Source organism: Mesoplodon mirus, assembly GCF_964341445.2.
Source record: "Mesoplodon mirus genome assembly, chromosome: 5".
NCBI classification, from domain to species: domain Eukaryota; kingdom Metazoa; phylum Chordata; class Mammalia; order Artiodactyla; family Ziphiidae; genus Mesoplodon; species Mesoplodon mirus.
The window spans coordinates 128,565,931-128,577,663 of NC_138980.1; the positions used below are offsets into that span (position 1 = coordinate 128,565,931).

Here is an 11,733-nt window from a genome sequence, read left to right on the forward strand (position 1 = left end):
CACTGCTCTGAAGCAAAAAATGAACTACAAATTCATGTAGATAAATCTTACAAGTTGAAAGAAGGAAAGCAGAAAAGAATACATACAGCATATTATGTTCATACAAAGTGTAAGAACAAGTAAAACTAAACCATATTGTTCAGGATGTACAAAGTGGTAAAATAATAGAGAAAAGCAAGTGATGTCCATATGTCAGAACAGTGGTTTCCACAGGAAGGAGAGGACACAGGCAAAGATTGAGGTGCTCTATTTCTTGACTGAGATGATTATTTTGCTTTGTATTTATTCATCATTTTATATGCATGTTCTGTGCCCTTTTCTATATGTATATTTCACCACTGTTTACAAAAATAAGTATGAGGTTAATGGAGCACTACTCAGTTACTATATTCTCCAGCATATCTCATTGCCATAAACAATTGTGTCCCTACCACATTCAGGTATCGGTCAGGAGGCTATGTAATAGAAGCTCATCCCCTTACTACAGTTATCGGAGTTAAAGCTACAAACTACTTAAAGGAGGAAACCCCTATCAATGTTTGACAGAAAAGTTAAAGCTTAAGAATTCATTGTTAAATCTCCAAATGGCTAAAGACACCAAGAACCCTCAACTTTGTTTGTTTTAATATAATTAAGGAATCACTTAAAATTAACAATGTGGAAAACATTATTGTTAAGTGAAAGAAGTCAGTCACAAGAGACCAAACATCGTATGATTCCATTTCTATGAAATATCCAGAATGCACAAATCTAGAAACAAAGCGGACTGGTGGTTGCCTAGTACTGGGGGGAAATAGGGAATGACCACTAATGGATAGAGGGGTTCTCTGGGAAGGGGATGATGAAAATATTCTAAAATTGATTGTGGTAATGGTTGCACAACTCTGTGAATACACCCAAACCAATGAACTGCCCATTCTAAGTGGGTGAATTGTATGGTGTGCGAATTATATCTCAATAAAGGTGTTATTTGAAAAACTGACAATCTATTGCCAACAGTCATCTAAATAAGGCATTAATATGGAAGCTTCATACCACTTGTGAAAAACTAAAAGGGGGCTTCCCTGGTGGCGCACGGGTTGAGAGTCCGCCTGCCGATGCAGGGGACACGGGTTTGTGCCCCGGTCCGGGAGGATCCCACATGCCGCAGAGCGGCTGGGCCCGTGAGCCATGGCCGCTGAGCCTGCGCGTCCGGAGCCTGTGCTCCACAACGTGAGAGGCCCGCGTACCGCAAAAAAAAAACAAAAACAAAAAAAACAAAAAAGAAACAAATATACACACAAATATAAGCCTAGACTATATTAGAGCAAACATTAAAATCAAGTGATAATAGCTCCCACTGCAGAAAAAAAACTGTCATCCTGGAAGTTATAGGTAAGAGGGAAACTCACTCTTCACCACATACCCTTTGGTTCAATTTGATTTTACAAATCAACCAAACACATAACAGTTTTATTTTATTTTATTTTATTTTATTCTATTCTATTCTACTATTTTATTTTATAGCAAACACATAACAGATGAAAGTTTCAACTACACCTTTTTTTTTTTTAAACATGTAATAGACTTTTAAAAAAAAGAAAAGGGGAATTCCCTGGTGGTCCAGTGGTTAGGACTCCATGCTCTCACTGCTGAGGACCTGGGTTCAATCCCTGGCCAGGGAACTCAAATCCCACAAGCTGCAAGGCTCGGTCAAAGAAAAAGAAAAAGACTTACGTATTTACTTACAATTCATCAGGTCTGTAAGGAGGTGGACTTTCAAAAGGCCTGGATGACATGGCTGATGTCGGTGGTCACCTGATCTTCAGGATGAGCAATGCCCCGTAGCTCCCAAGCCAATCTAAGCAACATAAGTAGGGTAATGACATTACTAGTGAGCTCATAGTTTCCTTGCATCACTAAGAAAACTAATGATATCAATCTCAAGTAACCTCTCACTCTATGGTTATTTCTCTCGTCCTTTCCACTGTCATTTTTACACATTGGACCATTAATTCTTTGAGCACAAGAAATCACTGAGTGTAGGACTCATTTGGCCTGGTAGTCCTTAGGGCACCAAGCATCATGCTCTGCACATCACTGGCATATGAATATTGTTTAAACTTGAAATTTAAAGTTGCAATAATGAAAATTTCACAAAGCTTTTTACAGCATAGGCAAAAGTGGTATTTTTTAAAATAGTCACTTCAAAGAACACAAATAAAGATGTATAAAAGATAAAATTTCTTGGGCTTCCCTGGTGGCGCAGTGGTTGAGAGTCCGCCTGCCGATGCAGGGGACACGGGTTCGTGCCCCGGTCCGCGAAGATCCCACATGCCGCGGAGCGGCTGGGCCCGTGAGCCATGGGCGCTGAGCCTGCGCGTCCGGAGCCTGTGCTCCGCAACGGGAGAGGCCACAACAGTGAGAGGCCCGCGTACCACACAAAAAAAAAAAAAAAAAAAAAAAAAAAAAAGATAAAATTTCTTAAAATACATTTATTCTGTCTCCTATTACTTTTCAAAGTTCATATAAAATGAGAATGCATATGGAAGTGCATACATAGCTGTGTCCAGCATATACCAGCCCTTCAATGTTAACTAAAGCATAATCTGGTTTAAGAGTATGCTTTTATCATTATAAAGGGTTACAAAAAGCATCTATAAATAGTACGATTATGGACATTTTTCCCTTATCTCCTTTTCCAAGTCTTCAAAATGGAATACAATTTTCAAAAAGGGAAAAACATCAAACACACACTGTATTAAAGAGTCCTCTTCACTAAGAGAAAAGCAGAATAATTTGCTTCTAAGATTCCTCAGAACAAAAATCCCTGAACATCTGAGAGGCAATTTCACTCAATCAACAAGTATTTATTAAATGCCTACGCTGTACCATAGGAGCCTGTGGAAGTTAAGTATGAGACCAAGTTCTCCCGAAGGTCACACACAAAGAAAACAGCATCTACAACAGGCATTATTTAGGGCTGAACTACATGATTAAGTGCAGTTTGGAGATAACAGGGAAGACTTAGCAAGAAAGAGCCAGAAGCTTGGGGGTGGATGATGGGAAGGACATGAGAAAGATCTATAACTGAGTATATTAAAGTGTCTAATATTTTTTCCTTTTCAAATAAGGGTTGTGTAATCATACATTACTAGGTTTGGAACAGTAAATCAATTCAAACCTTTTAAACTTTGTTCTTTCAAATCAACAGTAACTATCCTCCACATCCTTAAGAATAGTCAATTACAAATTTCTCAGAATAAAATATTGTATCTAGGTGAAACCTCAAAGATGGAAATATATTAAATGTTAGTAATGCCAACACAACGAAAATAATTTTCCAAACACAGTGAGGAAAGACAACTTCTCTTCATTCTTTTATTTCTAAAAACTGCTTTATTGAAGTATAACATACAGAAAAATGCACAAATCTAAGTGTATACAGCCCTGTAACCAGCACCCAAACACACATACAGACGAGCAATTTAGGCCAAAATATTACAGTGTTATGAAAGAGTAAAGTCCAGATTAACTGTCTTCCTAATTCATGTTCAGAAAAAGAACATTAAGGAAAACTGAATCTAAACACTATTAAATATTTCTGAAGCTGAATGTCAAATACTGACACACTGACCTTAGAGGAATCTTACCTCTTCTATAACTAGGTCTCACTCATTCAAGACTATGCCAAAAATTCCAGGCTCAATGGTAGTTCTCAAAAATCCTAAATGAATCCAGACTCAGGCTGAAGTTTTGTTTTGTCGAAAATCCAGCCAACAAAATCCCTTTCCAAACTTCTATTTCCTGGAGTTTGTCATGTCTCCCCTAAGAGCAGAGATTTTAAACTGTGAAGCAAATAATTTCAGAACATTAATTAAGAACAAGCCAGGACTTCCCTGGTGGTCCAGAGGGTAAGACTCCGCACTCCCAAAGCAGGGGGTCTGGGTTCAAACTGGTCGGGAAACTAGATCCCACACGCATGCCACAACTAAAAAAAAAAAAAAAAGATCCTGTATGCAGCGACTAAGACCTGGAGCAGCCTAAATAAATAAATAAAAATAAATCTTAAAAAAAAAAAAAGAAAAAGTCACGCCAAATCAACTTCATTGTCTTTTTTGAGAAGGTTACCAGACTGGTAGATGAGGGGAATACAGAGAGAATCCTGAGAATCTTGGACACATCCTGGTGTAACAGAGTGTGGGTAGGCAGATTTCTACGGGGCTGAATAATGGAAGCTAATTAGGATGAATGAATGAACCATTTATGTCCACCTGGAGGGAGATATCAAGCTGTGACCACAGATGAAGTGGACAAGTATATCCAGATTTGCAGCTGACGAGACACTGGAAAGGATAGGTAACCCACTGGCTACAAGTACATCAACACTGATCAAGGTTTCTGTAAGGCTATAATGATGGGCTAAAACAAACCTAGTTTAAAGCTCACAATCTGGGCTTCCCTGGTGGCGCAGTGGTTGAGAGTCTGTCTGCCGATGCAGGGGACACGGGTTCGTGCCCTGGTCTAGGAAGATTCCACATGCCGCGGAGCGGCTGGTCCCGTGAGCCATGGCCACTGAGCCTGCGCGTCCGGAGCCTGTGCTCCGCAACGGGAGAGGCCACAACAGTGAGAGGCCCGCGCACCGCAAAAACAAAAACAAAAACAAACAAAAAACTCACAATCTGAGGGGACAAATTCTTCTCTTCTGTGAGCATCGCTACCCTCCTGTGTCAAAGAGGGGGATAATCCTGACCTCTGGACTGGGATAAATAGGTAAGATAATGTATTAAAGGAGATGAGCAAAAAGCATTTACAGCAAGGTGATTATTCCGAAGGTGAGAAATTTCAGTGTTTAGGCACTTAGGTATATTGTATCCATTTTCAAATACTGGTGGCAGGATAAATCATTTTAAATACGTAAAACTCAATTTTTAAAAACTAATAGTATAAGTACTAGATAACGGAAATCTGGCTTAATAACTGTTCATTTTTATAAGTGTATTTCCTTCATCAGAATTTCAACAAAAGCTAACAAGTTATCCCAAACATATCCAGTATTTACAGAGTTAGTGCTTAGATCTAGGAATGATACAGTTATTAAAAAGAAGCAAACCTATAAAAAATAATAAAATCAAAAAAAAGAAAAAGAAACAAACAAACCCCTGCAGAACCGTGAAATCTGAACATCAGGTTCCAACTAGGTGCCTCTCCAGGAGGTAGACTTAGATTGTTAAAGATCTAGAAAAACCATGTCTTAGGACAAATGACTGGAAAAACAGGAAATGTTTGGCCTGGAGAACTCAACATTAGAAGGACCACTATGGCAGCCTTCAAATAGCTGTAGAGCTGTCTTTGTAGTCCTAGAAATGGTTCCTTTAAAAAAATAAAAACATACCAGAGGGTCAGATCTCATCTCAACGTTAGGAAGTCTCTCCACACACTCTCCCAAAATAACAAATAACAATTTGACCTCATGCCATTTATGCCAAGCTTGTTTGGTATCTGCAGGGGGTGGGACGAAGTGGACTGGAGGACTTCTAAGGTATCTTTCAAGGCAGCCTGTGACTGGGTTTTAAGGTAAGGCAATAGGAAAGAGAGGACCAAGAACGCTGCCCAATGCCCAGCACGGCAACATTAACAATATCTGGTCAATAAGTGTATGTTGAATGAAGGAAAAAATGAGAAGTGAAAAGGCCACAGGATCTGGCTAAAGGGGCTCACTGGTCACCTTCACAGAACCTTCGCAGAAACTGTGTCATAAGAATGATAGGGGGCTTCCCTGGTGGCGCAGTGGTTGAGAGTCCGCCTGCCGATGCAGGGGACACGGGTTCGTGCCCCGGTCCGGGAAGATCCCACATGCCGCGGAGCGGCGGGGCCCGTGAGCCATGGCCGCTGAGCCTGCGCGTCCGGAGCCTGTGCTCCGCAAGGGGAGAGGCCACAGCGGTGAGAGGCCCGCGTACCACCAAAAAAAAAAAAAAAAAAAAGAATGATAGGGATATAAGTCAAACAGCTGACTCAGAGTCAGGGCCAAAAGGGAAGCAGTTGACCCTTACTTAATATGTTAAGTTGATGTTAAAGTATAAAAAGTTCTCTCTTTGAAAATATTTACTGGCCAAAAAAATCTTAGAAAACTAAGTTAAGATAAAAAAGGAAAGCCTGGGACTTCTTGGTGGCACAGTGTATAAGACTCCACACTCCCAATGCAGGGGGCCCGGATTCGATCCCTGGTCAGGGAACTAGATCCCACATGTGTGCAGCAACTAAGAATTTGCATGCCGCAACTAAGGAGCCTGTGTGCCACAGTTGAGAAGCCCGCCGGCTGCAACTAAGACCCGATGCAATGAAATATAAATAAATATTTTAAAAAAAGGAAAGCCTGAAAATGCTATGCTTCAAAAGTATTCTTTAGAGCAAACTGTGGGGCTTCCCGGGTGGCACAGTGGTTGCAAATCTGCCTGCCAATGCAGGGGACACAGGTTCGAGCCCTGGTCTGGAAAGATCCCACATGCCGCGGAGCAACTGGGCCCGTGAGCCACAATTACTGAGCTTGTGCTCCGCAACAAGAGAGGCCACGATAGTGAGAGGCCCGCGCACCGCGATGAAGAGTGGCCCCCGCTTGCCACAACTAGAGAAAGCCCTCGCACAGAAACGAAGACCCAACACAGCCAAAAATAAATAAATAAATAAAGCAAACTGTCAACAAGTAAAAATAAATAAACACTATTATATTTAAGGGCAGTCTGTTCCTTTTTGATCACATGCCTTTTAAGAAGTTTTTTATGTTTATATTAAATGATTCTACTTAGATTTCGAAATTAGGCAGATTTTGAAATGGACTAGCTGAGTCAGAAACCACATTTTAAATTAGCTCTCCAGATGATTTTTAACCACGCCATATATTTTGAGAATCATTGCCTAGAATAAAGGCATCGATCCAAGGAGGGCCTTGATCTTGAGGGCTTCCTGTTTAGAACGCCCAGATCTTTACATGGCAGGCACCTCCAGATCAGGTCTCAGCTCAAACGTCACCTCCTCAGAGATGTCCTCCCGGTTACTCATTCCATCCACCAAACCAATTTATTTTCAGGGCAAATTTCCCCTCTAATTATTTTTTTCTTTCTTTCTTTTAAACTGCTACTATCTGTACCCCAAAAGGAATACCAGCTTCCCAAGCACTTAAATGTCTGTCTTGATCATCACTCTTATTCCTGATCCCTAGATCTAGTCCCTGGTACAAAGGGATGCTCAATTAATATTTGATTTATAAAATCAACAGCCCAAATTAGAGTTGGGATTTCAATCCAGCAGTGAATACCTTGAAGCTCTTCACGTAACTAACACCCAGAAAATACAATCCTTCAAGTTAAGTTCAACAAAAGTAGTTAAGTGCTTACAGTGTGAGGGAAAGGGAGAAAAAAGGGTCAAACTCACAACTGTACAGGCATCACCTGGGAACTTATTAGAAAGGCAGAATTCCAGGCTCCACCTTTGACCTACGAATCAGAATCTGTATCTTAATAAGATCCCCAGATGATTCATACCACATTCAAGATTGGAAAGCATGAAGGTACAGAACAGCTGCAACCCTGGAGGCGAATTTTGTGAAAAGGTGTAACAATGGTCTTTTTACTCCAATAGTTCCATAAATAGTAATGTGAATGAAAAAAACCCACTAAAATTCTAATCAAGTAAGCCTTGAAATGCAACTAAAGAAAACTTCCCTCTGGGAGATTCCTGGGAAGGTGAAAGACATACCAGTTACTTTATGTGGTTGAAAGCAATCTCCTATCATTTTGAAAGGGCAATAACTACAGCATTATCTTTAGAAGAAAACAGGAAAAGTTTTACCTTTACATCAAGCAAGATGGGGAACACTTATATGAGGCCATAAGGACTAGTCAAAGGTAGAGAATTCCAGAAAAACTCCCCAAATCTGGTTCTCACGCTGGAATATCAAGGACTGTTGCTTTAATGATATACCTTCCCTGATTAGCTGAAGTAGTTTTCAAGCCAGCCCATTTGTAACATGTTTCCCCTACCCGCTGTTTACTCACTTTTAAAATGGAGTTCTAATAAGATCTAGCTTTTAGAAATGCTGGGGTGATTACATGATATAAAGCACAACAGGCTTTTAGCTCAGTGCCTTACACATAGGAGGCAATGCTCATCGTTTCCCTAAATTGCCTGAAAGTTGTGGAAATCTCGCTCTCCTCCCCGCCATACTCTAACAAAGAAGGTGCCTAATAACCAAATAAATGCAAAACTACCAAAAAAAAAAAAAAGGGCTGCTGCTTTGTCCGAGGAGATATCAATTACTGTGGCGCCACCTTTTAAAATGTCTATTTTAAAACAGCAGGAAGAGAAAATAAAGATTCAATAAGTACAGTGCAAAAGGAAACACTGCTACACTAGGGAATACACAGTTTGAGTAATCCACCTCTGTCTGGAAAGAACCAGTTCTCAATCACAAAAAACACAAGTGCCTTAATAGGAAGGGGTTCTCTTTTCCCGGGATCCCAATAATACACCTGTTGTGCGTGAGGGCCACACACTAACCTGGAAGGCTGCCTCCTCCCCGCCCTGGGTCATTTCCCAGGTGGGTAGGTTGCCCGGCCAGCCCCAGGGCCGGCCCGAGGATGCCGTGCCTCTCCTCCGGCTCAGCTGCTTCACCTGGGACACGAGGGGCTTGGGCTTGCTCTCCCAGCCGTAAGGTGCAGAGGCCATTTTGGCCCCTCATCCCACCTGCCCCGCACACTTCCTCCAACGCAGGCAACATGTCGGTTGCGCGCGGGGCCTGCCCTTCCCGGGGTCTCAAGACCCGGCGGCCTGGCCGAGAGCAGGTCCCGGCGGCCGTGCGCCCCCCGCAGCGCGCAGGAGCACCCCGGACGGTGCGCGCCCGCGCTGGCCGAGCAGGGACTGCCCCGAGGCAGTCCGCCTGTCTGGCGGCGGCCTTTAGGTCACGGGTGAGAATCCCATGCGTGAGCGGCTTCCCTCGAAGTACAACTTCATACGAAATCAAATCCCCGCCCCCCAGCTTAAATCGACGCGGGCTCACAGAGCTCCCACCAAGGGGGTTGAAAACAGCCGATCGGCCCACCCCAGGTCTCCAGGAATACTGCACGGATTAAACCCGGCCACCCCCTCTCCTCCAGGGACACCCAAAGCGGGTGGGATGGGGGCGGAGAACAGCAGGCTCCCCTCGGAGTCCGAGCCGCCCCGCCCCGGCCAGCGAGCTGCCCCCTTGCTCCAGCTTTCAAGCTCAGGGCCCTCTCCCCGAGGACCTCCCAGAACCGCAGCCCGGAGAGCCGGGCGCACGATTCTCGTTGTTCACCAACCTCCCGCCGGCCCCCAGGAAAGCGAAAAGTTGCCCGCGCCGCCTAGACACTGGTGGCTTTAAACGTTTCCGCCGAAGGAGCTGACGGGCGACTCCAAGCGGCCCCTCGCCCCTGGGAGGCAGCCTCCAAGTTCGCCCGGCGCGGCTCTCTCCGCCGCCCCGTGCCTCTCTGGTTCCCGCGAGTCCCAGCCCAGGAGCGAAACCGCCACCGAAACCAGCGCTGGGCGTCCTCCCCGTGCGCCTCCCCTACAAGACCGGGGGGCCTTGGTCCCCCCCGTGCGATCCAGGCGCCGCGCCCAGCTCTCACCTCCTCACTGCAGCCGGGCCCAACCCACCAAGGACGGCGGGAGCCCAGGAGCGCGCTCACCTGGAGGGCGCACCTGACGACGTGCAGACCGCCAGCTCTCAGCCGGGACTCCGCAGGGCACCCAGCCCTCCTCCTCTCCCTCCCCCTCCTCCCCTCCACCCACCCACCCCGCCTTCCTGCCCCCGGGCATGCGCACCAACCCCAGGCCCGGGGGCGGGAGGTTCGTGACCGCGCGCCGGCGAGCCGCGCCGGCGAGCCCCACCTGCTGCACCGGGCTCGGACTCCTCGGTGATCTGGCTAGTTCTCCCCGGAGTTCCGCCGCCTCCGCCAGAGGAAGGAGAAGGGGGGAGGTGGACGCTGGCGAGGAGTGGTGTGGCGGCCTCCTCCCTCTGTGACCCATTCACCTGAAACCCCGATGGGAGAGGGAAGGGAGCGGTGTAGAAGGAGGCGGGAGGAACCGGCCTTTCCCCGCACACCCTTGCTGCTCCCGGCCTTAAAGGAACAGCGCGACGTTTCTGCCCGGGTGGGCAGGGACGGAGAGCAGAGGGGTGGCGTGGGGTAGAGGCTTGGGCTCCCCGAGGGTGGAGGGTGGTCCTGGACCACTCTAGGGAGCGCTCGGAGCTCCGCGGGCTTCGGGTAGAACTGCGGAATGTTTGGCGTGTGAGGTCTGGAAGGGACCGTTCCTCCTGACGAGTGTTCAAGGGTGCTCAGCACTTTGGCAGGAAAAGCACGACCTGACACAAAACTTTCCTGCTCCAAAAATTTGGTTAAAGTTTTGTTGGAAAGAAGCATCTAGATGTGGGAGATTTTCAAAAGTCATGCGTAAATTTAGGAACTGTTTCTGAATCTCTGGATCCAGAAAAAGACCAATACTCAGTGGTTCAGTGAAGGTGACGTATTGTAGATATTGGCGTCGGTAAATTTGCCATCAAAATTCAGTGTATACTAAGATATACGTTATTACCATTTCAGGGTCCTCTGCCTTTCCTCCCCAAATTTAACTATTGCATGACTGAGAGTCTGCTCTTTAGGGGATTTAAACTATTTGAATATTCTCTGAGGCTTAAGGAAAAAGAAAAAAAAAAAGCCCTAGTTCTGTGTGCTATGTTCAACTTCTTGATCTGGAGGCTGTTTCCAAAGGAGTGTTCAATTTAGGGAAACTCATAGTCTACACTTAACGATGTGTACACTTATCTATATGTTGTATTTCAATATAAAAAAATATTGCACTGCTGAATGGGACAGTTTTAGTTCTTGCTATTTAAGTGTCTGCATATTGAAGGCTAGAATTTAGGTTTCTTAAGTCCTGCTTCGCTTTGTGTTCCAGTCTGGAATGTCAGCATTGCTACATTCAGTCCAATCCCACCCACTTCTCTGCCTCTAATTAAGTGGTTAGAGATGTGACTTTGCCATACATTAGATCTCAAGGCACAATTCAACACTTAAGGAAGTAAAACCATTATATAAATATAAAGTATTTAAAATGATGACAGCCTTAATGAGTAATTAATCTAATTGGTTTTCTTTGTGGAAGTCATTGCTGCAATTACTTTAATATGACTATGTAGTTTTCGAATGATGCAGTTTAAATTGGTATTGTTAACACTGGGGAAGTCAGGTTAATCCTCTTAAGTTCCCTGTCAGATTACTGAAATCTCCAAACATTCCACTTGGTTTATAATTAAACAAGGGAACATTTCCTAATACTCTTACATTTATAAACACATGTCTATTATTTTATAGTGTACTTTTGACTTGTTCTGAAGAGAACTTAAGTTTTTTTCCCCACTTTTCAAAAACTGAAATACATTTCATATACTGTAAAATTCGCCCTTAATTTTAAAGTGTGTATATAATTCAGTGGGTTTTAGTATATTCACAAGGCTGTACAATTATCACCACTAATTCCAGAACAGTTGCGTCACTGAAAAAGTCTATTAGGAGTCTCTCTTCATTTCCTCTTGCCTCTAAACCCTGGCATCCACTGATCTACTTTCTGTCTCTCCTGATTTGCCCATTCTGGACATTTTATACTAACTGTTAATATAATATGTGGCCTTTTATGTCTGGATTCTTTCACTTAGCATAATGTTTTCAAGTTTCATTCATGTTG

At 44.2% G+C, this 11,733-nt stretch overlaps 1 protein-coding gene across 7 annotated transcripts in view; it reads right to left on the reverse strand.

Annotated features, from left to right (window-relative positions):
• The window catches only part of OCLN (occludin), a 47,177-nt gene extending 37,074 nt beyond the window's left edge, over positions 1 to 10,103 (reverse strand). The window contains exons 1-3 of one of the 7 annotated variants that reach the window (XM_082623498.1): positions 9,315 to 9,514; positions 3,633 to 3,807; positions 1,729 to 1,840 (exon numbers count right to left, since the gene is read on the reverse strand). In XM_082623498.1, coding sequence (XP_082479624.1) covers positions 1,729 to 1,778 — 50 coding nt within the window. In that variant the 5' untranslated portion in view covers positions 1,779 to 1,840; positions 3,633 to 3,807; positions 9,315 to 9,514. Of the gene's footprint in view, positions 1 to 1,728; positions 1,841 to 3,632; positions 4,726 to 8,535; positions 9,515 to 9,620; positions 9,726 to 9,882 lie in introns of those variants that run through there. The other 6 variants (XM_082623501.1, XM_082623497.1, XM_082623500.1 and 3 more) reach the window with 6 other exon arrangements.
• Positions 10,104 to 11,733: the final 1,630 nt, after the last annotated feature.